This window comes from Gallus gallus, chromosome 5, assembly GCF_016699485.2.
Source record: "Gallus gallus isolate bGalGal1 chromosome 5, bGalGal1.mat.broiler.GRCg7b, whole genome shotgun sequence".
In the NCBI taxonomy this organism is placed as follows: domain Eukaryota; kingdom Metazoa; phylum Chordata; class Aves; order Galliformes; family Phasianidae; genus Gallus; species Gallus gallus.
In genome coordinates this window covers 13,254,300-13,277,626 of record NC_052536.1, presented here as the reverse complement: position 1 = coordinate 13,277,626, position 23,327 = coordinate 13,254,300, and the positions used below count along the sequence as shown (strand labels likewise).

At 49.1% G+C, this 23,327-nt stretch overlaps 1 protein-coding gene across 1 annotated transcript; it reads left to right on the top strand.

The window, feature by feature from the left end:
* Window positions 1-169: 169 nt before the first annotated feature.
* Window positions 170-20,392, top strand: TSPAN32 (tetraspanin 32). Its single transcript, XM_004941440.5, has 8 exons — window positions 170-259; window positions 1,502-1,616; window positions 2,117-2,214; window positions 5,227-5,301; window positions 14,813-14,914; window positions 15,513-15,605; window positions 17,021-17,104; window positions 18,526-20,392. The coding sequence occupies exons 1-8, from the start codon at window positions 212-214 to the stop codon at window positions 18,619-18,621; spliced, it is 711 nt and encodes a 236-aa protein (XP_004941497.2). The 5' UTR covers window positions 170-211; the 3' UTR covers window positions 18,622-20,392.
* The last annotated feature ends 2,935 nt before the right edge of the window (window positions 20,393-23,327 follow it).

The following is a 23,327-nucleotide window of genomic DNA, read 5'->3' as shown; positions in this document are numbered from 1 at the left end:
GGTATTTTGACACTGACTCTCGCTTGAAAAGTTTCCAAAACGCTGTGGGGAGCCCGCTGTTTTGGGCAAGAGTTAACGCAAGGCAGGAGGAGGAGGAACTGCACTTCCCGAGAGGCCCCACTGCGGCTGTGCCTCCTCCGGTGCCTTATCAGGAGCTGGGGGGACCAGCGGGCAGCCCCACGGGGACAGAGCCGTGGGGCTGAGGCACGGGATGAGGAGCACCAAGTGCCAGCTGATGGTTGCCAGCCTCTGTGTCGCGGTAAGCATGCGGCTTTTTGGGGGGGATCTCTGAAAAACTGGGGTGAGGAAGAGGATGGCTGTTTTAAGCACTTGGAGAAGGGCAGTTTTCCCATGTTCTGTTTTTTGGGGCGTGGAGGGGCAAGCAGAGTGAGCTGCTGGAGTTATCACAGTGCTGAGTGGTTATCACAGGCCACCAGCACCGTTCCGTGAGCTGATAGACTTCTGGCTTGCTGGGGCTACTGCTCTGCCACCACAGCTTCGCAGCCCGAAGGAGAAAGGAAAACAGAAAGGGTGGTTTTCAGCAATGAAATGTGTTGGCTTCTGTGTTTGGGGGTCTAAACAAGAGTCCCGGTGTCATTCTGCTTGCTTCTAGGAGAGCGGTCACCAGTAGTGGGATGGGTGAGGGTGTGGAAATGCAGGGCTCCAATTGGAGTGTGGCTGATGGTGTCTGCTTAGATGGGGTTGAGTGGCCATGGGGTTGGGGTGGCTGATGGAGCCGAGTGGCCAAGGGATTGAGTGGCCAATGGGGTTGGGGTGACCGTGAGGTTGGGGTGGCCAGTGGGGTTGGGATCTGTATGCAAAGCAAAAGCAGTCCTGGGGAGCCTTTCTATCAGCTTCTGAGGCAAATCTAATGGGAGCTTCCTGATGCCTCAGGGGGAGATCAGGGGCAACGACACTGCTGATGGGAAAACGTGGACATTGGGAATGCTTCTCCTGGGCACTTCTGAGCTGTGCAGGCTTGTTGCCTATGCAGCTCATAGAAACTTCCAATCTTAAGAATAAAATCTCCTGTGTTTAGTTCAGAAAGGGTTGGTGACTTAGAAAGAATGTAATTAAAAGCTAATACTTGCAAGTAACCTGGGGAGGCACAGGAGGACTGCTACCCAACATGCTCAGAGGAGCAGCTGCTACACAGCCAGGAGTGCAGTGCTGCTGCCTTGGGGGCTCATTGAGGCTGGTATTCCTCAGCAATCTGAGCTAACTGGGGTTTCACATAGCATTTTGCTGGGTGTGGCTTGAGATAGGCAGTAATACACAGCATGAGGAATCTGTAGGTGCCATGAATTTGATTATTTGTAAGCAGAAATTGCTGCAGTTCAGAAGTAGTTAGTCTCAGAAACGATCGTTTTAGTGTGTGTCCAGGATTTGTCCTTTTAATTGCATCTGGGGCCACACGCCTGCTGTTGGACACTGAGGCTGTGTGCCACTCAATGGGACCTTGACGCCTTGTAACTCCCTTGATGCCAACCTTCCCTTGCAGCTCCTGGGGCTGTCCATTGCTACGCTGAGCACGGTCACCTGCTATGGGCTTCACTTCTCCATCATCAGCAACGCCGCCCTCGAGAGCAGCTCCTACCGGGCCATCCACCACACAGGTACAGCACGCCTTTGGAGAACACAATGCCTGGGCAGGGAAGGCACTCTGGAGGTTAAAACCATCAACCCCGTTGGCCATCCCAACCCCACAGCCACTCAACCCCATCGGATTGGACACCATCACCTGTGACCTACTGTTTTCTATTGGGTTCGGACGCATGTAGCACCTCCTCATTGTTCCTAGCCCAGGCTGTAGCCCGGGCTGCACAGCTCAGCCCAGCCATGTCCTGTGCTGCTGGGAGGAAGCCAGTGGTGAGTGCTGCAGGAGATAGCTGTGCAGAGAGCCTCCATCGGGCATCTGCTGCAGGCAGCATCCTGCCTGGTGGCAGCCTTATCTGAGGGTGAGATATGGGGTATCTCAGGGAGCCTGGTTCTGCAGCAGCCTCCATCCTGAGGATCAGGTGGGGGCTGACGGATCGCTCGCGAACCATTCCAGTCCCGCAACGCGCTCTTTTTATACCACCTCCCCCAAATTCACCTTTTTCTGTCTTCCTTCCAGCTTTCTACGCCGGCGTCTTCCTCAGCATGACCCTGATCCTCGCGGCCCTGCTGAGCGCGGCCGCCACGGTGCGGGAGTCTCGGTGCCTCACGGCCACGGTGCGTACCACGGCCGCTCACGTCCAACCCCTCTCCCCCCACCTCCCCGCGCAGCCCGGCCCGGTGACGCCGCCCTCGGCCGCTGGGGGGAGCTCGGCGCTCGGCGCAGGGAACCGCACGCTGCTGGGCGGCGGAGTCGTAGACTCCCAGAACGGCCCTGGTTGGAAGGGACCTTAAAGCCCACTCAGCTCCAACCCAGTGCCCTGGGCAGGGCTGCCCCCCACCAGCTCAGGCTGCCCAGGGCTCCATCCAACCCGGCCTTGAGCCTATCCAGGGATGGGGCACCCACAGCTCTCTGGGCAGCCTGTGCCAAAGCCTCACTGCCTTCTGAGTAAAGAATTTCTTCCTAACACCTCACCTAAATCTCTCTTTTAGCCTAAAACCACACCCCCTCATCCTATCGCTGCGTGCATCCAGCAGCGCTGGTTGCTGTTGAGCAACTGAGATCTGAAGGATAAAATATCGTGTTCCAAGATCCTGGACTATTATCCCCCAAGCTCCTCTTCAACGAGAAGAGCAGTGACAGCTTTATTGACTCTCCTCCAGCTGCAGTTTTGTCTGGTGATATGTGGTGCAGTGCTGAATGTAAACATCCTGCAGCTCTCACGGCCCCTGAAGGCCATGTCGCTGTTGTAGGGGAGGAAGAGGAAGGAAAAGGGCAATTTTGCTGGAGCTGCTCATACAGAAGGAGCTCATCTGTTTATCCTTGCAATGAGTGCTGGCCGAGCAGAGAGAGTGCAGGGAAAACGTGCGTATAGCACAGGCTGCTTGTTTTACTGTCCCCAGGTGTGTGATTGCAGGCAGGCGCTGCAAGGGTCCCTGACAACCCAGCAGCATGCTCTGCATCTTGCTTTAGCTGTGAATCCATCTCCTCGCAGTGCTGCAAGGCATCCGTGTGCCAGCGCTCCCAGGAGCAGGCAGAGCTGAGGGTGGGTTCCTCCTGCAGACGGGCTGCAGCTCGTGTTTGCCACACAGAAAGGCTGGGAGTGAGGTCACAGATGGAAGAGGGACTGATGGCTGAGGGTGATGATGGGGTGGGGAGGCTCTGTCCTCCTCCTCCAGGAACCCCTCTGCATTTTGCATGCAAGCTGTGCACTGCCTTTTCATTTCTTTTTGTTGGGTTTTGTTGTTGTTGTTGTTTTCCTTCTGTTTTGCCTTATTTTTCTTCCTCCAAATGCCTTCTAATGTAATTACAAAGTTGCGCTTCCAAAAGCCTTTTGGCTGGCAAGAGGAGAGAACAGCCCATAATTCATTTATGAGATGCTCTGGGAGCCATGTAATTGCTTTGCACTGGCTGCAGGCTCCCAGGGGGCCTCTCTCTGCTCCCAGAGCCGCAGGCAGAAGGGAAGGGAGAGCACACACTGGAGGGCTGGGGTGGAGCTGAGCCACAGAGGGTGATAGTGCGAGTGCTGGAAGGGCGAGAGAGCCATGGGGAGAAACACAGTGGCGACACATCAGTGCTGTCCAGGTTCACATGGGAGATCTTTCCCATCGCTGTCAGTGGGGCTTTTCAACCTGCCTTAATTTTCTGGTTTTTCAAGCCTGATTTTCATCTAAAATCAGATAAAAGCACTGACTTTCCTATGCAGTTTGTTCGGGGGTTCGTGCAAAGAGGCAGCAAAATGCAAGGGCTGGTTCCAGCGAGGAGCAATCCGATTATTCATCTTGCTGGCATTTTTGCTTTCATTTCCAGGATTTGATGTAACATATTTTCCTTTCTTGCAGTATGTGGAGGTTTGGGGGCTTCTTTCCTTCTTTTTTTTGTTTCCTTCTTTTTTTGAAAACCCATACCTTCTAAGCAAAAGTTACTCTTCTTTATTCCCCTAAGCTTGAATTCAGTAAACTTTTGTGAACAATTTAATTTTGAAGAGGTTTCAGCTGAGTCATGCTATATTGGAATACTCGTAGGGAGATAGAAAACAATAAGCTGTGGTCAGATGGGAGACTGCCCTGCTACATAACTTCATTTTGGAAGAGGAAACATGGAAAAACTTGCAAAGGGAATCATCCGTGGGGAGTGCTCGGAGAGTCAGAGAATCTTAAAGGTTGGAGAAGACCTCTAAGATCATGCAGTCCAACTCCCAACCCATCCCCACCATGCCCACTGACCACGCCACTCAGTGCCACACCTCCATGGCTCTCGTACACCTCCAGAGCAGTGACTCCACCAGCTCCCCGGGCAGCCTATGCCAGCACCTCAGTGCTGCTGGTTCCTCATCACTCACCACTCCCAGGCTGAGCTGTGCAATTGTGTCTGATGAGCCCGTTCGGTCTTCAGATATTTTACAGCCACTTGTGTGTGTGTGTGTGTGTGATCAGAGCCCTGGGCCCAGCTGTCACAACAGACGCTCGATGTTTACACCAGGGCCGGGTTTTGTTTGAGATCAGATTTGTTCAAATAACATGACAGCGTGCCTGACTTCCAGCCCTGTGCCTGCAGAGGAGGACAGAGTCTGGCCGCCTCCCGTGTCACCGCTGCATTGTTTGGGCTCTCCAGGGTCACTCGGTGGCCTTGGTTGTATTTCAGTCATCCTTTTGTCTGAACAAGACAGCGTGGCCGGTGCTGAGACATGGGTCAGGGGAAGCCCAGCTCCTTCCCCAACACTGGCTGCTCTCCATCTGCCTGTTGTATGCACATGTGGACTATCCAGTTTTGGATATGTGGACTATCCAGGCAGTTTTTCCCCACCGTGAAACCCTTAGCTGAGTTTTAACTCAATGAAATTCCTCGGGAAGATTTAGGTTAACCATCCCATAGGAAGCTGAGTGCTTTTTTGGTCAACCCCTTTAAATAGCCACGTTGTAATCACTGGTTCCTGACAGAGAATCACAACACGCAACCCACTCCTGACAACCAACAGCATTACGGGGCACACCAAGAGAAAGTGATGCTCTGCTCTAGCTTTAACCAGGCTTGCTCATGTGAGCACACTAAATATGTTCCTAGAGTGTTTTCAAATGGATGTTTTCTCCCCCTGTTGTAACTGGTGGTGGTCTTCTCTTTCTCCCCAGGCATTTTTCTGCTTTGCTCTGGCCTTCTGTGGGATGATACTAGCTCTCTGCTGGAGATACGTGCACAGCACAGAGGTAAGCACCCCCTACAGGAGATGCCAAGAGACTTCCTTCACAGGTTTTGCAGTGATTTCTACCCTAGAAGGGACAGCTGGTGGTAATTAAGCCACCCTCATCAAGGTCTATATAGGCTGCATGTGGTGTTACATCTATCCTTTGCAAGAGCAGGGCTGCCTTTTCCTGCAGGCCATCCAGAGGGAGAGGGGAACATGGGATGCTCACTGTAGAAACCTTTGGACAGGGCAAAAGTCCAGGTAAGACGAGATGTGAGACTTGCTTTAAATGGCATTGAGAGGTTGCTTTTATGCTTAAAAATGAGCTGCTCGACTCTTGAGAGGCTATTTTTTTTCTGAAATGCTGCATAGCATCAGCTCCAGTTCTGGGTAACGTCAGCTGGGAGCCTCTGTTCAAAGGCTGCAGTGGGCTGTGGCCACCTCTAGCTATACTAACTTCCACGGCAACCACCCAGGAGCCGTGTTTATGACCCAGCTTTCCCCATGCTAACGCTTTGTGGCTTAGGGCTGACCGCTTGTTGCTTGCCCTTTGCCAGTGATTCTCTTGGCACAGTTTTTTTTCCATCTATCAGTTTGTCCAGCTACTTTGCAAACATGGGGTGGATACGGATGGCCCAGTAGCGTTTTTGCTTCAAATCCTTATCTGGCTTATTTTTTTTCCCAAGTGCTTTGCCCGTAAATGCATCCACATGTTATGGTTACCTTCAGTACTTGGTTTTTGGTTTTGTCTGAAGCAAAGCAGAAATAGATTTTCCTAGGCGAGATGAGAGCTTGTTGTTGAGTGCCTGCTTTCCAGATAAGGAAAGCCAGCAGTGCTTCTGACAACAGAAAAATTAAAATGCTGTTGGAGATCCTCCTGGGTTTCTCTTTTTGCAGAGATGAAAATTAACACGGGGGCTTGGAAACAAGGAAAGATTTAATTAGGAGTATCACTTACAAAACACTTAGAAATCTGGTTTTGCTTGAAAAAACTTGCCTCTCCAGCGAGGAAGGAATGCAGATATGAGTGTGTCCCAATCCTGGTTTCCTTGCCCACCAAACCACAGCAGATTCTTCTATTTCCTTTATAGAGCAAACCCTCCTTATTGAAAATCATCCGGAATGGAAAAGCCCCGTGTTCAGTTGAAGAATGGTTTTGGTGGCTGTTTTCAAGAGGCAGTAGATAGAAGTGTTGCTTGAATGTGACAAAAGCAAGGTGCCCTGCTTGCCTTTGGCTCCTTTAGAGACCTGTTTACATTGCTTCTTACAGAGAAGCTACGCAGGACAGGAGAAAAAGGCAACTTATCTGTAAATATTCCATTTTCCCAGACCTGGGCACTGTAAACAAAACATGAATCTTTCTCGTTTCCCCATCTCTGCTGTTTTTCTGACTCCCTATAGCTCCCGTTCTTTTGTAGATCTGTCATGTCTCTTACTTTCAACTTACCTGCATCCCAGACAGACTCGGTGTCACCAGCCTTTGTAGAACAACTTATTCCAGACGTGTGAAAAACAAGAATCTGAGATTTATCGTGCTTTACCCTGAGAGCTTGAATCCTCCACTCAGTGTTGTGATTACCCCTTGCTCTATGGGTCTGTCTGTGTGGCCAATAACTGGGTTTTGCGTTTTGTGCCCTCTTCTGTACCATCTTCTTTGCACCCATCTCTCTGCATAAACTCAGAGAAGTTAATGCTGAGAAAATAACCTACTCGTTCCCAGTGTATGCCTGTCTGGGGGGTTCTGCAAAGCAAATGGTGAACAAAATGGGGGAAGGACAACTAAGTGTAACATCTCGGATCCTCCACCTGTCTCTCTGGCAACGCGACTTGATTTCGATGGCATCAGTGGGGATCAGCAGTAATTAGCCTGCTGGCAAACTGCTTTTGCTGTCTCCTTGGGCTTTGCTGTGTCCTGGTGGGACAGTGTCACCAGTCTGTCAGAGGAGTGGCACCAGTGACAGCCAATGAGAGAATGACACATGAAGAAGGGTAGCAAAGATGACTTCATTTTGACTGAACAGCTGTGACAACCTCTGACAGGATGGGCTTTTCTGATGGTTTCCAGCCACATTAGGAAGCCCTGGTTCCTGAAGCCAAGGAGTTGAGTCATCTTTTCCAAGACAGGAATTATTTTGAAGGCAACTCCTTTCCCGTAAACCACTGCCCAGCACAGCCTGGTGCAGCTGGGACCTGACGAAGGGTGTAGGTTTATGCCATAGCTGGCACGGCTCACAGGGCAGCTGCCTTCTCCTGCAGACCTGCCAGCTCTCCTTCTCTCCTTGCACATTAACTGCTGCTGGAGAAAGCTGCCTGCAGAGCCTGGAGGGAAGAGCTGGAAATGGTTTCAAACTAGAACAGGGGAGGTTTAGATTGGATATAAGGAAAAATGCTTTACAGTGAGGATGATGAGGCACTGGCACAGGTTGCCCAGAGAGGTGATGGAAGCCCTGTCTCTGGAGACATTCAAGGTCAGGCTGAACATGGCTCTGAGCACCTGATGTAGTATAGGTGTCCCTGTTCGCTGCAGGGGAGTTGGACCAGGTGGCCTTTAAGGGTCCCTTCCAACTCAAACCATTCTGATTCCTGAGCTTTCTGGGTGCTCTACTATAGATGAGAAGGGCTTTGGGTATTCCTGATAACAAACACAGAACAGATTTGGGGCTTTGCTCTGGGCTTTGCTGAGGGAAAGGCCTAGGGATCTACGATGTCATACTTTGGTTTTTCTCTGCAGCAGTGTAGGGAATGCTCCCAGCAGCCTCGTGAGCCCACTGGGATGGGAGGGTGAATCAGCAGAAGTAGAACTACTGAAGGCAGTTCTGCATCAGAAGGTGCCTCTTAGTTACATGGATTTGATAGAAAGCAAACGTTAGCTTAAAAGCAAGTAAATCGTGATTTCCTGATGCTGGGGGACACTTGAAGCCAAGCAGTGGTGCAGTGGTAGTACCAAACTTCTCCTGGGTTGGACTAGAGGAACAGTTCCCTTTGCCACAGGGTGCCAGGAAAAATACAAAGAGGAACTGCTGACGTACCCAAAGTCTCACAGCAGATGATTTCAGCTGCTGCTCCATGCCCCCTTCACCCTGCCTAGGCTGTCAGTGTGCATCTGTTGGGTGTCTGCCCGCACTCCTGGCGTGCACACCTGATTTCCTGTGCCCTTTGGATGTAGGGGGTTGCTTGGCTTTGCTTTGGTATATGCTGGGGCCAGCTTCTATAGAGTCCAGTGTAGGTGGGGCCATCACCTTAAGGCAATGCTTAAATACAAGCTTAAGTCACAGTGATTTTTAATAATGGCACTTAAATGCAAGCTGGAGGTGGGTTCAGTGCTTTCTGAAACCAGAATCGGAGCACACTGGCAGGGTCCTTTTTGATGCAGCAGGGCTGGGACAGGATTGCAGCCACTTGCAGAGGTCTCTCAAGGGCCTTTGCAAAAAAAAAAAGTGGGGATTTGGCTGTTAAAACGACGGGAATAGTCTGATGTCTTCCTCGTGTCTGGTAGCATGAATAACGCCAGCAACAACAACTCTAAAGCAAGCACTGAGCTTTTTGCTTTCTCAGAAGTATGGGAGAAAGGGAAAAAAAATGAGGAAGGAAGGGAAAACCCCTCCCCCCTTCCCTAAATATCATGCATCTCTCCCATGTTTGCGTTCCCATCACGTAGGAGACAGTACACCCCTTTGTCTGACGCACTGCTGAGGCACTCATGCTTCATTATTTATTGTTGCCCCAGCTCTGAACCCGCGGCCCCTTTTCTGCTGTTCTCTGTGCAGAGCTGCAGCCGGAGCTGCTGCCTCCAGCAGCACCAGCCAATGGTTCCCATCACCCTGCACGGGGTGGTGCTTCCAGGCTCCCATGACCTTGGTGCAGGTTGCCCAGAGATGTGGTGGGTGCTCTGTCCCTGGAGACACCCAAGGTCACACCAAGCACTGAGCATCTGATCTGGTGTAGGCGTCCCTGTTCATTGCAGGGGAGTTGGACCACATGGCCTTTAAGGGTCTCTTGCAACTCAAATGATTCTACGTGTGATGGTGCTCGCTTGGAGTCAGATCTGTTGCTGATGCAACTTTCTTTTCAAGCTGAAAGCAGTTTTGGTGTTTTTCTATGGTGAAGCAGTCTTGAATGGCGCTAGTTTCCCATGCTGCAGGTGAGAGATGACTTGACCACAACACTGGGGGGGGTTCAGAAATGATTGTGTCTGAGTGATGACAGCCGTGAGTGCCCTTGACAGCATGCTGGTTCAGCAGTTCTGTTATTAAATGTTGTGAACTGAAATAGCTTTGAAAAAGATAATAAAGAAACAGGAGGTCCTCGGCACACTGAGTCTGGTGTCTATGACAAATTGGTGCAGCATCAGGTCTGGAGAATTAAGCAGAAAGAAACCTTTGGTGTTGCAACCGGCCAGCTAGACTTCTGCTGAACTTTTGCTGTTGGTTTGGGGTGTGGACGTTGAGAAATGAGGTTTGCTGAACAGCAACTGAAAGGAGACGTTCAAGGCCACACCGGATCAGGCTCTGAGCAGCCTGATTGAGCTGTAGGTGTCCCTGTTCATTGCAGGGGAGTTGGGCCAGGTGTCCTTTAAACATCCCTTTCCACTCAAATGATTCTGTGTGCATCTGTGTATGTACTTGCATGCATATATCTGACCTGCTTGGCAGGCGGGGTACTCCACACTGGAGACTGGTGTGGTTTGGTGCTCACCTGCATCCAGGCTGCTTTCCCCCTGCAGAAGCAGAGCTGTGCCTCTGCTCTGGTAAGCACTGAGTCACCCGCCCCAGAGCTGGCAGCTGCCGAGCACTTTGGCTGCCAGTGCTGCTGCTCTGAGCCGGGCTCTGCCCCTGGAGGAGCTCTGCCTGCATCTGTGTTTCGGGAAGGCAACGCTGAGATGGGAGGGGAGCAGCGAAGCAGGTCAGCGTTTTCATCAGCTTCTTGTGCAAACCACTTACAGCAGCAGAAGGTGCTGGAAGCGGGGAGAAATGGCTCGGCAAAGGGTTGCCTCTGTGGACTTTATGGTTTCTCAGAGGCTCTTGTTTCCTCCTCTATTTGCATATGCTGTCAGTGATGAACAAAAGAGACTGTTCCTGTCCCAAAACCTGCTAAGGGGGGAGTTATGAGTTATTTATATATATGTATGTATATCAGATGAAAACCAATTTGCCTATGAGATCCATTTGGGTCTCCCTGCTCTTACTCCATCAGCAGTCTCCAGTGACCTCCAGCACCCGAGGGGAGCAGCATCTCCTGATCTCACCCATCTGGAGGCGGGGGCTCCGAGCTGCTCTGCTTTGCATGCTGGCCGTGTTTCTGCAGCTGTGAGCTGTCGGCTGGAGGAAGCCCGATGCGGGGGCGAGGAAGGGAGCTGAAGTGCTGTTAGGGAAGCATTCACGCTCCAACCTGCAATGACCGGGTTTTCATACTGGAACGAGGAAGGGTGTAGAGGTTGACAACCACTTTATTCCAGTTTCACATCTTACAACGCTGCCTTACTGACACCAAGTGCATCCCTCTTGGCAGCGGTGAACAGATAGGAAAGAACGCTAGTGATTTAGGCAGACGAAATGCCTTCCTGAAATCATAAATCCTGCTTCTTTAGGGAGTGTAGAGGATATAGAGCCTAATAAACAGTCTCAGAATTCCTTCTTTCTTTTACTCTAGGTGAAAAATGCTGCTCTATTAAGTTGCTTGATGTCAGCAGCATCCATCTCAGTGATGATTTTCCATTTGTTGCGTCTGCTAACCTATCTCTATCACCCTTAAATGAATGTTTCATTAAGGAATGCAGACAGGCACGGGAGACAGCAATTATTTGACTAATTTAGAGTTGGAATATTTTGCCAAGCTGCTTCTGGGAAAAGAATTACTCTGAGGTGTGACCTCCTTACCACTTAACCTGGAGATTTTTCTCAAGCCCAGCTGATGATCCATCTTCAGCTCTCACTGATGTATTTGTTTAGGCAGATAAGCACTGGAAGTGTATTTTCCTTCCAAAGGATTATCTTTGCCCAGAAATACTCCTAGAATCATTGAATCTTTTGGGTAGAAAGGGACCCTTAAAGGCCATCTGGTCCAACTCCCCTGCAATGAGCAGGGACACCTACACTAGATCAGGTGCTGAGAGCCACATTCAGCCTAACCTTGAATGTCTACAGGGACGGGGCTTCCACCATCTCTCTGGACAACCTGTGCCAGTGCCTCATCATCCTTACTGTAAGAAACTTCCTCCTTATACCCGGTCTAAATGTCTCCTCTTTCAGTTTGAAACTATTTCCCACTGTCCTGTGGCAACAGATCCTGCCAAAGAATCCGTCCCCTTCTTTCTTATAGTACCCCCTTTAGATACTGAAAGGCTGCTCTCAGGTTTCCCCAGAGCCTTCTCTTCTCCAGCCCGAACAGCCCCAGCTCTCTCAGGCTGTCCTCATAGGGGAGGTGCTGCGTGCATTGACCCCTAAGTGTATAGTGCTTGTCACTGATCTCCATCCAGACATTCAGCCACTGACCTCCAGCAACAGGTCACAGCGTGCCTTCCAAGCAGCTTTGAATCATGCAGTAAGTCATCAGTGTGTCCTCAAGAAGAGGAAATCCAACGTGACCAGAGTGGTGACAGTCTGGGGTGGAAGTGTAGGACCTCTGTAGGGGAAGCCCAGACAGTCTTTCTTTTCTCTAGCTGTATCCACTGTGATCATGTGTTATCTGCTGAGTTATTAAGGGATGAGGCACAGCTGTGGCTTTCATAAAGCATGTTACAAACAGCATCAGCATAACCACTCAAAAAGCATCCGGTTGCCTAATTGGGAGAGAAGCACCCTGATTAATTATTTTTTTCTCCAACACCTGCTGCAAGTAAAAAAAGCAATTATTTTGGGGTGGTGGAATGAAAATTGAGTGTGTGATAGGAATTTATGGCAATTTGGAGCAAAGCAGTGAAGTACTCTCCCTCTTCGCTGTGCCGTGTTCCTGCTCCCAGGAAAGCTGAGGGATGAGTTTGTGTCTCCTGAACAAAATGTACACTGTCACAAACAAGGCTGTGTCACAAACCCATGCAGTGACTTTGTCTCGCACTTTCAGTTTTTATTTTTTCCCCATCATTAGATATGCATGAGGCTGCGTGCCGTTTTGGTCTGGGTAGAGGCAGCCATGCGCGATGACTGAGCTCTGAGTACAAACATAACCCCATCTTGGGCAGGGAAGTTGGTGAGACAGTCAAGGAGGGAAGATTTAGGTTGGATATCAGGGGGAAGCTCTTCACAGAGAGAGTGGTGAGGTGCTGGCACAGGCTGCCCAGAGAGGCTGTGGGTGCCCCGTTCCTGGAGGTGTTCAAGGCTGGGTTGGATGGGGCCATGAGCAGCCTGGTCTGGTATTAAATGTGGAGGCTGGTGGTTCTGCATGCAGAGTGGGGTTGGAGCTTGGTGATCCTTGAGATCCCTTCCAACCCAAGCCATTCTACAATATGGTGTCTTATTACTGCAACCTTTGGCCGTGTCTTCCTGTTATACCTCCTATGCTCTATGTCATGGTCCCTTGCACAGAAGGAAACAGCAGTGATAAACGTGGGGGTTTAGGACTTGACGACACCTACTATTGCAATACTTGAACTAGAAAGCTCTCTGCAGTCATCTGTGAGAATGAACTGCCACGTTGTCTTAAGGCAGCTACTTTCCCCTCCAAAATCAAATCATTCTGGCAAAGCCAACCAAGATGATGTAGAGAAACTACAGTCAATTCGCTCTTTATTTGGAAAGAGGAGGAGAAAAAAAAAGCAGGCTTTGTAGTTGGATGTTTGGTGCCTTACTATGATCTGAATCATGTATTCAGAGAAATGCTGGAAACAAATGCTAAATGCAATTGCTGGATAGAAGCACTGAGAAGGACTAATCAGCAGGCTGTATTCTCGGGCTTGCCCAGACACATGTTCTGAAAGGAAATCATTGCTATAAAATAATTTCCATTTAATCCTTTGTGATTTTGCTTCTCGGAGGCTGCTTGGGAAAATGAAAAATCAGTACCTAAAGAGGAACGCAGCTCAGAGGTAAGCTCAGGAACTCTGTGTAATTGAAGTCTTCAGTAGACATCGTGTGTCTGGAGATTATTCTCTCCTCATCGCTATCACCATGGCTGTGGTTGAGAAGGCTGTGAAGCAGTGTCTGCCCGTGGCTCTTCTATCGCTGCTTCTTGTGGCTGGAAAACATTTGTGCCATAGGTTTGTTGAAGGAAATGAGATTCCCACAACCTTTTCCATCACCTGCCTTCCTTCAAACGGTCTCAGTCAAAATGCTTGGTGTCAATGCGGGGCGTCTAAAATAAGGAGTCTCTTTGGAAATGGGTTTTGTCTGACTGCGCTCTGTGGAGTACTGCATGCAGCTGCACTGTAGAGTATATGCTATCTACAGCAGAATATTTTTGTATCATGGGATGGTTTGGGTTGGAAGGGACCTTGTATGATCGTCCTTCCGCTAGATCAGGCTGCTCAAGGCTTTAAGTGCTTCCAGGGATGGGGCATCCACAGTTTCTCAGGACAGCCAGTGCCTCACCACCCTCTGAATAAAGGATTTCTTCTCTATATCTAACCTAAGTCTCCTCTTTCTTAGTTTAAAACCATTACTCTTGCCCCATCACTATGCTTCCTTTCAAGTTCAGTTCTTCCCCAGTCTCCTGCATGCTCCTTCAGGTACTGGAAGGACTATGGGTAATGAGGGATATAAAAGTGACAACACCCCAAGAGTAGGATGAAAAATTATCCCCTTTTTCATTATTCTTAATCCAATTCTTCAGTGGAAGTAAGCTTTTTACCGAATTCATTTATTTAATTGCTGCTGCTGGGAAGCTCCTTCATGGCATACCCGAAGTTAGGAAAGTCTGGATGTTGTGCTTTTTATTGGGGTTTAAGTTTTTCCTAGAGGGAGGGTGGTGTGCACATCCACAGCAGAGTGCTGAGAGGTGGCCTCGCTCCAGGAACCCTCATTCCACCCCATTCCCTCTGTCCTGTGGTTCGATTCTCTGCTCCAAGAGCCAAGCGTTGCTTTCAGCCCATTCAGATCAATATGGGCAGGGAAGCAAAGGGAAATGAAAGGAAGAAATAAATCTGTTTGGTTTGTGTTTTTTTTTTCCTGGCACTAAAAGCAATTGTCATATTTTTCCATTGAAAGCTGAGCAGGAGTTGGCTGGGATTTGTCAAGCTGCAAGTTCTCATACTTTTAGTAAATATTTAGGATCTGATTCACCACTGAGTCACTCTGTTATTTTTTGGACTTAATTCAGAGAAACTCTTCCATCATTGCTGTCCATCAGAGGTGCTCTCACCTTTATGTTTTAGCAAAGTGGCAAATATTTGTCCTTATAACCTCTTTTCAGAACGAGATGATGTTGCCACCTCTCCCTGTCAGGACACGGAGGGATGTGGAGGCACATATGTCACAGGCACTTCTGTTTCTGTATTTCTTTGACAGTACATCCAAAACTGGCCAAAAGCTCCGGCTGTAAGCCAATTGGGCAGCTACTGTGCTCATCTTGGTGCACTGTACAGATGTTTGCCTCTGTTGCAGGTGGAGGACAGTATGCTGGACGTGTATGACCTTGTGTATGAGGAGGTGAGGAGGAATGGCTCCAGCTCCAAGAGGCACGAGCTGACTCTCATCCATGAAGTAGTAAGTTATCTTCCAGACCTCAGAGAAGCCTTTTTTTTCTGGAGCATCTGCTCATTGATTCCAACAGGCTCTGCTTCACCAGTGCTTTAGTACTGTTTTCCTCCGGAACCAGCCTTTTGTCAAGTCTGTATGTAGTACGAGAGCAGCTGTATACACCTTCCTAGCATCCTCAGTCAAGTATAGAGAGGGTGAGAATTCTACATAATCCAACAGAGCTATTTGGACTTGATTACTTCTGTCTACCCTTGAGCCTGTTGCTGGTGAAGAACAGAGAGGGCTCTGAGCACCTGATCTAGCCGTAGGTATCCCTGTTCATTGCAGGGGAGTTGAACCAGATGACCTCTAAGGGTCCCTTCCAATTCAGATGATTCTGTGGTAACATGAGCTCTTGCAATGCTGGAAGTTGCTAGCTATCTCCCAAACCCAGTGACCTGGAATGCATAGCATGGTAGGCACCTGCTTAGCTGGGGCCACCATAATTGATGGTGAAGCAATCCTTGTCTAGTGTTGTGTGTTTAGCTTCCATCACTGTAAGTACCGCTTGCCTGTCTGCTTTGCTCCTCACAGCCCCTTTTACCCACCCTGCCCTCTCTTGCAGTTTCAGTGCTGTGGGAAGCACTCCCCACTTGGAGACACAGCTGCTGTTCAGCACACGATGTGCCATCCTGGCACAGCATGGGCTGCTGGACAGGTAAGTTGCTTCTCTGTTGCTTCTCTCCAGCCTCTTCCTTGTCTTCTGCACGTGTGGAGGTTGTGTGACAACACAGGCATGGGTCTGATGGAAAAACACTATTGAATTTATGTGGTTCTGGTCTCTAAGGCTTAAAATGTGTTCTGCTAACAGCAAATGTTGAAAGAGCACACGATGACTGTAATTCCTTTTCCCAAGGGCATTAAACAGGTATTAAAAATTTAAATGAGAAACTCATAAGGCAGGATTACGTTGTCCAGCAGTAGCTTCATCAAGCAGACTTCATACTTGGTTGCTATATGCCAATGAGGTACTGAAGAGCCCTCCGATATTAAACTGTATGTGCACTGAAGTTGTAACATAGACTTCATAGTCTGAGTAAATCTCTTATATGCTTTTTCCCACTGGAATAACAAAACTAGCATCAGAACACGAGTTGTCCCTAGGAAAAACAAATGGTGTTGCTACAGCTATGCAGAAACATTGCTGTTGTGTCTTGACGGGACAAGAGGGAACGGCCTCAAATTGCGTCAGGGGAGGTTCAAGTTGGATATTAGGGAAAATTTCTTCTCAGAAAGAGTGGTGAGGCATTTGTACAGGCTACAGGGGAGTCTCTGTGCCTGGAGGTGTTCAGGAACTGCGGAGATGTGGCACTGAGTGACATGGCTTATTGGGCAATACTAGTGGTAGGTCAACGGTTGGACTAGATGACCTTAGAGGTCTCTTCCAACCTTAATGATATGATGATTCTATGATAAGCAGTAACACAACTCTTTGATGCACCGGTATGTGTTAATCTGTGGTTTCAGCTGCCTCCTGGAAAATCCAGCCTCAAAGTGGGGTAGAACACAGCTCAAAGAGCAGGAAGAGAGGAGTAAAGCAGCCCTGGGCACTATGTGCCTTTAGTCAGCCCCACTAATGGTTTGCATTTGGTTGGAGGGAACTGCAGTATTTGGTCACTGCAGTGCATTCACTCAGGTGCTGATGCTGTGGGGCCGTAAGCCCTTTTACCTTGCTCTGCAAAGTCAAGTGTAGGATTTGTACACTCTTGAAATGACTCCTAGCTTTCACCCACTGGATTTCAGTGGGGTTGCCAGAGTGCTTAATACTAATATTAGTGCTGGTGGCACCCTCAGTGCTGAGCTGTTTGTTAGTATCTTTGGGAAACACACAGCATTATGACAAGCTCTGCTTTCCTGTCTTTTCACACCACCCTCTCCGTTTCCCGGAGGAAGAAATGACAGCACCATTTGTGCATGACCACACTAGCTGTGTGTACACACATCCTCTGCAGACTGGAACTCATCATAGTAAGAAAATCGTAGGCATACTGTAGGAATGGAAAATATACTGCAGGTGTTTGTCTGCCCACTTGAGCTGCTGCCACATTGCAAGAGGTGTCTCTCTCCTTCCAGGACTGCCTACAAGAGATACATGGCTTCCTGAAGAAGCACATGGGCTTTGTCTCCACGCTCCTGGGCATCACCATCGGCTTCACGGTAGCTGTGCCTGTTCCTACGTGCTCCTGACCCCACAGGGGACTTGTATCCTAAATAAGCCCCAAGTACCTGGGGACTTGGGGGGCTTTGAAGATGAGCACCGGAAAAATAGGTGGTGATGGCCTCCACCATGGAAATTAGAAAATAAATAGGTTTTATCTTCTGTAGTATCTCCATGCTGCTCTTAAGATGGGGAAAGTTCTCCTGGCCAGCGTGTATTTAGGGATTTGGGTGCACCTTGACACAATAAAGATTAGAAGACTTCATCTCAAGAAAACCCAGAGGATCACAATATTTTTTTTGTATTTCATACTGCTAGTAGTAAGCTAGGAAAGCCATCAGGCAATGTTATAGGTACATTTCTACTTACATGGAATTACGTACATGCACACGGAGCTTTAGCATTAAGGCTTTATTGGATCTTAGCACCGCTGAGCTCTTGCTCAGAAAATCCTCAGGACGTATAGCTGATGCATAATGGAAAGTCATGTATGGATATTTGGTGTTGCTTTCTAATTATCCTTTGGTGTAGGAGAAATTTTGCTTAAGCTATATCCACGCTGAAGTGGAGTGTTTTGTGTTTTTCTATTTGTATACTTGTATTATCCCACATTTTCCCCCACAACTTGATGTTATAGCCAGATAATGCAAGAAAGCCTTTGAAGTGTGCACTAAAGGAAATCCCACCATGAGAGTGGCCATTGTGATAGCAGGATGCAGAGCAAACCGAGCCAGCTGGGACCATGGCTCTGATGTCCCCATCCCTGGAGCAGACATGTCCCCACCGGTTTGCACAATGAGGCCAACGCAGAGCATGTTGTTGCAGCCCTTCTTACGCCTCCTGCAACATCCTCACTTTGATAAGCTGCCTGTGCAAATCCTGAGACGTGATCAGACACAGCACCGTGTACTCGTCGGAAAAGCACGGTACAAAGGAAGCGTGCTATCTTCTGCACTTGCACTGTGCATGTGTTGGGGGCTTATTTTTGTTGGTTTTTATTTTATTCCAGACAATGCACGAGGATTCTCTTTTTCTCCCTCTGTTATGTACACAAAGTGCTATTACGAGTTTGTTTGCATGGAGGGTCATTTTGAGGAAGGAGTTTGAAGTCTGAGTTTCCTGGCTTCTTCTCGCTTTTGGATATTTTTAGGACTGAGCTTGAGCCGTGCTGTGCTAATTCCAAACAGATGCTTTAACCACATGGGTTTTTTTTTTTTCCTCTGTCCCATGTTGGAATTGATATTTGCCCTTTTAGTGGAAAAGAGCTCCCTCAAGAACAGTCTGACACTTTCATACATAACAAGTTCAGAAGTGCCAATCGAACCAGCAGGCAACACTTAGGATCACTTATTCTCACAGCTGGAGCATCCTCCTCCATTCAGCATTTAATTGTTTGCCCATCTTGTCTATTTCCTTTTAGGTTTATGGGATGGTTCTGACTTCTTTCCTCTGGTTCTCCATCCACTTCAGCAACAACCTGGAGAGGAAAGGCAAATACACCTTGCGAGGAAGGTAGAAGCCTGTCTCCCAGGCTTCCCAACCAGGCAGATAAAACTGTCAGTGCAGGTCAGTGCCTGGAGTCCTCTACCAAACCTCTGGGTAGGTGTTGCATTGCTCACCTGTGTGCATTTCCAAGCTGCATCATCCGGGTGAAACTCTGCAGAACAGCAGTCCTGCATCTTCACCAAAAATGGATGAGGACTGAGATGCACCTGGGCTTGGAGATGCAGGTTGCCTCCTCAAGAGAAGGATGGGGTGTAGCACAAGGAGAACACACACAACCCCCTAGGACACGACCTAAAGGAAGTCTATCCAAACTCACAGCATTAAAACAAACTTCTGTGCTGTCATATGAGAAGTTTCCTGTGACCCCAGAAGATGTGACTTCTCTAGGGCAAGAGCTTTGGACTGCAGCATGGGACTGATCTGCCATTGGCAAATACGTGTACGCTGGGTGTGGTACTGAAAAACAGGGAGCTGTGCTCTCCTACCTGGGACAATGCTCATCGTTGCCTTTGGAGAGGTTTCAGACCACCCCAGAAGTACATCAGCACCCAACCATCACTACAGTTTTTTCCCCTCTATCAAAATGTTGCTGGACTTCTTGGTATAAGTTAAGAATAATCAGAAAGCAGTGTATGAGTTTTGAAACAGCCCAGCAGAATAAAGGACACAGGCCTCTGCATCTCCCCTCTTGGAGTTTTTGGGACTCTTAGGATTAGGTCAGCCTTCTAGATGCTGCGCTAATTTCATGTGGGCTCCTTCAACGTACTGCCTCCATTCTGTCTCTTTCTGGCTTCGCTAACCTACCACACTGCTGTGAAATACAAAAGGACTTTGATATTGAACATATGCAGGGCTTGTGTTTAAATTAAGGAGAAACAGACTGATCTCCAGCCGTGTAAAACACAACAATGTCCACTTCCTCTTCTCTCCTCCTTACCAACAATAAGGAGGAATTTGAAAAGCCTCAGCCAGCTGAACACCTCAGGCGAGCTGAAATGATGGCATCCTGGTGTGCTTTGCCCTCGTTGCAAGGAGGCAGAGCCACTTCTGAGCTGAAAACCATCACAGCAATAGATTTAGTTTCTGCTGGAAAGTCTGCTGAGCTGCAGCGACGGCAAATGTCCGTTGAAGCAGCTTTCACCTCCCTCCTTCGTTGTGACATTTACCTGTGAAAACAGTAAGTGGCAGTTGAGATTGTCTCAGCTTCCGGAGATGATATCATCTCATCTCATCAAGATAAAAGAGGAAAACCCCATGCTGATGTTCAGGACAGTTCCGGGCCCTCTGTGTGGACTGCTGCATGTGTGAAAACAGTATTTTAGCCTGCAGTCTCTCCCCAGACCTGGTTAGCATTTGAACACGGTTGCAGATGTTTTGTATTGGAAAGAATGGCATCGAGAGAGGAAGAGCCAGGGCTCCTTGTCCCTCTCCCCTGGTACAAGCAGAGCTTTAATGGAGGCTTTGGAGGCAAGATCAAGTCCAAAGCACTGTGGAACATCATCCAGCTCTCTCCTGGCAGTCACCAGCCCCATTCGAGCAGGAGTTTAGTGGTAATGTGCTTACCATGCAGCTGCACCTGCAAACATATCCACTTACTGGTGGTGGGAAGAGATTCAGAGATATGTGTATAGGGGTTCTTAAGTACATCACCCTCCACAGAGACAGTCTCTACTGTGAGCTCTGGCTGTTATTGTCAAGACTACTGCTGTTGTCATTCCTCAGACCAGCTGGCAGCAGACACGACACCTGGTGTCCTCAATAAAAACCGATCTCTTGCTGAAGGCTGTAATTCCTTCTCTTCTACGTTACACAGTGCTGGGCTGTTTGCAATGGGCTGCCCTCGGTGAGCCTTGTGGTACTGGGAAGGGATGTTCCCCATGCAGCTGCATGTGCCTTAGCACCAAGGGCACTTCTTCCCAACAAGGTAGGCTGGAAGTCCCCCTCCTTCCACTGCTCTATAGCCACAGCTGGGGTTTGAAACACTTGTTCTATATATATACATCTATATATATACACCTGGCTCTTGGTTCCCATTTCACAGGGAAGGCTGCAACCCTCGTATGCCTCCTCTCTTACCCAGCCATGGAGGAGGGATAGTAACGGGGACAGAGGGGTCAAAGCCTTCCATACAACTCACCATGTGCTTGCAGACAGCCTGGCCATGCTTTCTAAGGCCACAGCTTGATTATATCAAGCAGTAGGTGCAGCTTTTTGCATTCACTTCTCAAGCAGCGCTACTGGCAAGGAGGAAAAGGCCTCACACAGCAGCTGAGGATGTGTGGGTCTTCTGCACAGCAGAAATGAAAGACCAAGGATTCAGAGCCCTTGTGCAAGCCTAGGTTAAGCAGTTAAGCTGAGCCTGAAGAGGAAGTTGATTGTGGGGACAGTGGGAATCTTTCAGGCTTCAAATTTCTTTGCTATACCCTGTCCCCAATGCTGGCTGCCACCAAATTATAACTTCCCCTTTGCTGTGCAATCCGAATTCAAACCCTGAACTCAAGCTGTTAAGTGGGTCCTTCTGAAGCCTCGTAACGTGGCAAACTTGGGTGAGAGGGCTCAGCAGAGCCCAGGCTCACTGCTAACTCTCACTGTTGACTTCCTTTAGGTTGCCTGTACCTTCCTAAGGCAAACTCCCCCTCTTGCTCTCCTTAGCATCACTGAGCACCTCTGTTGTTTAACCCTGAGGCACACCAGCTTGCTTGCGGATAGGCTGGTTTTCTTTTTAACCGTGTTACATCAGCACTGAGCTGTTGCAGCCTCTATTCACCTGCTAATGAATTATACATGGGGGGCACAGCAGCAGTTCCCCAGGCTGCTGAACTGGGCTCTCACCTTCCTGGCTGTGCTGGGGAGGAAGAGGAAATGTCTGTGCTGAAATAGGAACCCGTTTGGGTTTGCTTTCTCCCTCCTAGTTGCAAGCGGTGCCTCTGGAAACAGCCCCTGCACCAAAACAACAGCAGCTCTGGAAGCTGCTGCTGCCCTTCACCACCTCTCTCCTTCTCCTCTTTATATAACCTGTCTGTCACCATAGATACCCTGCTGTAAATATTTAAAGTGTCAGTCAGTGTGGAGGGAACAGCTGCAGGAGTTATCAGAAGCAGAGACTCAAGGTGAAGCTACAGGTCTCCGCTTACCCAGCAAGGGAACATGGGCATGCAGCAAGCAAAGACGGATGGGAAGCTCTCTGCCCTGCTCTCCCCACCAGAGCCAGCTCCACTGTCCCCCCCCAGTGATGTCTCACTGTGTGGGAGCAGGAGGAGCATCACCATGGCCTGATTTTTGGGTGGCCCTGTGTGGAGCCAGGAGATAGACTCAACGATCCCTAAGGGTCTCTTCCAACTTGGAAGGTTCTATAACTCTATATGCTTCAGCCCAGAGCTCATCTACCCCACACAGCCCATAAATGGGGACCCTGTGGTTGATGAGGCTTTTCCCAGAGCCCAGCTGGGGTCTGTGAAGGGTGAAGCTGCTGGTGTTCCCCTGCAGAAATCATCAGGAAGGCATGGGGCCGGGACGCAGATGAGTCATACTCATAGACGGCTGTGCCAAAATCACAAGCATGACACTGACCTTTATAACAGCATCAAAAAGAGGGAAGGAAAAGGAAGAGAAGGGAGGTAGACCAGCAGATGGAAGAAACACACGGAGCACCTCTGTTCTCTGCTGCCTTACTCCGCTCAAAAACATTAACAGCGAAAGCACGCTTAAATGGCTGCTCCGAGGGGTTGGTTTGGTTTCTAATTGTTTTTTTTCTCCTTTTTTAACTTCCCCCATAGGTATTTGCTTCATAGGTTTGCCCCCTGGGTAAGCAAACTGGTGTTAACAGCGTGCCCCACAGAGCACCTGAATTTAACCCGTCCTCTGAACGAGGGAATTCCCCGGCCCTGCGCACAGCACCTGCACTCCATTCCAGGATGTGACAAGCACGGATTTGTGCAAATCAGTTCAGCTTACAGAGCAGCCTGCTTGGAAAGATCCGGTAAAGCCACTGGGAGACTTTGAAATGCATTCCTGATACTTTGTAGACTGTACAGCATGGGGAGGGGGGGAAAGGCTGCATGTGATAGTGCGCACTTGCTTGAGAAACACACTGCGTTACCTTGACACTGTAACGTGTTGGTGTTTGTTTTGTTGGTTTGGTTTTTATTCCTGTGCCCAGGTCAAAGTTTCCAAGCACGCTCAGCTGAGCTGCTGGGAGGTAAATAGGTTGATAGAAGAGAGGGATATTTGGACAAAGTTTGAAATCCTTCTCCGCTGCTGAGCTGCAGGGAGGTTCTGGTGGGGTGAGCAGGTGGGTGAACCTCGTTTAGACCCCAGAGCTGGGTGCTGTAGGAGATGGGAGCTGTGACCCTCGAGCTGGGGTCCTGGACACTGTGTGGTTCAGGCACGGGGATGCCCCAGCAATAGGAACGCATCAGCTCTGAGCCAGATTGTTTAGCATTTGGAGTGTATGAAAAGTTACGTTTCTCGTCTTCTGCTTTCCGTAAGATAAGGCAGAAAGCAAACAGCCACGATACCACCTTCCAAATACCCCAAGTTCCCCATAGGTGGCTCCACTGCCAGTTTGGTGGTAGTGATTGCAGTGCGGCTAGCAGCTTCCCAGCATGCAGACGCTGATTTGACAATCTTTCCTTCCTAACCCCGGCTCTGGTTGTGCTGCTGCTGAGGCCTTATCAGTCTGCAGCAAACCCTGCTTGTTTCGGGCAGAAAGCAAGG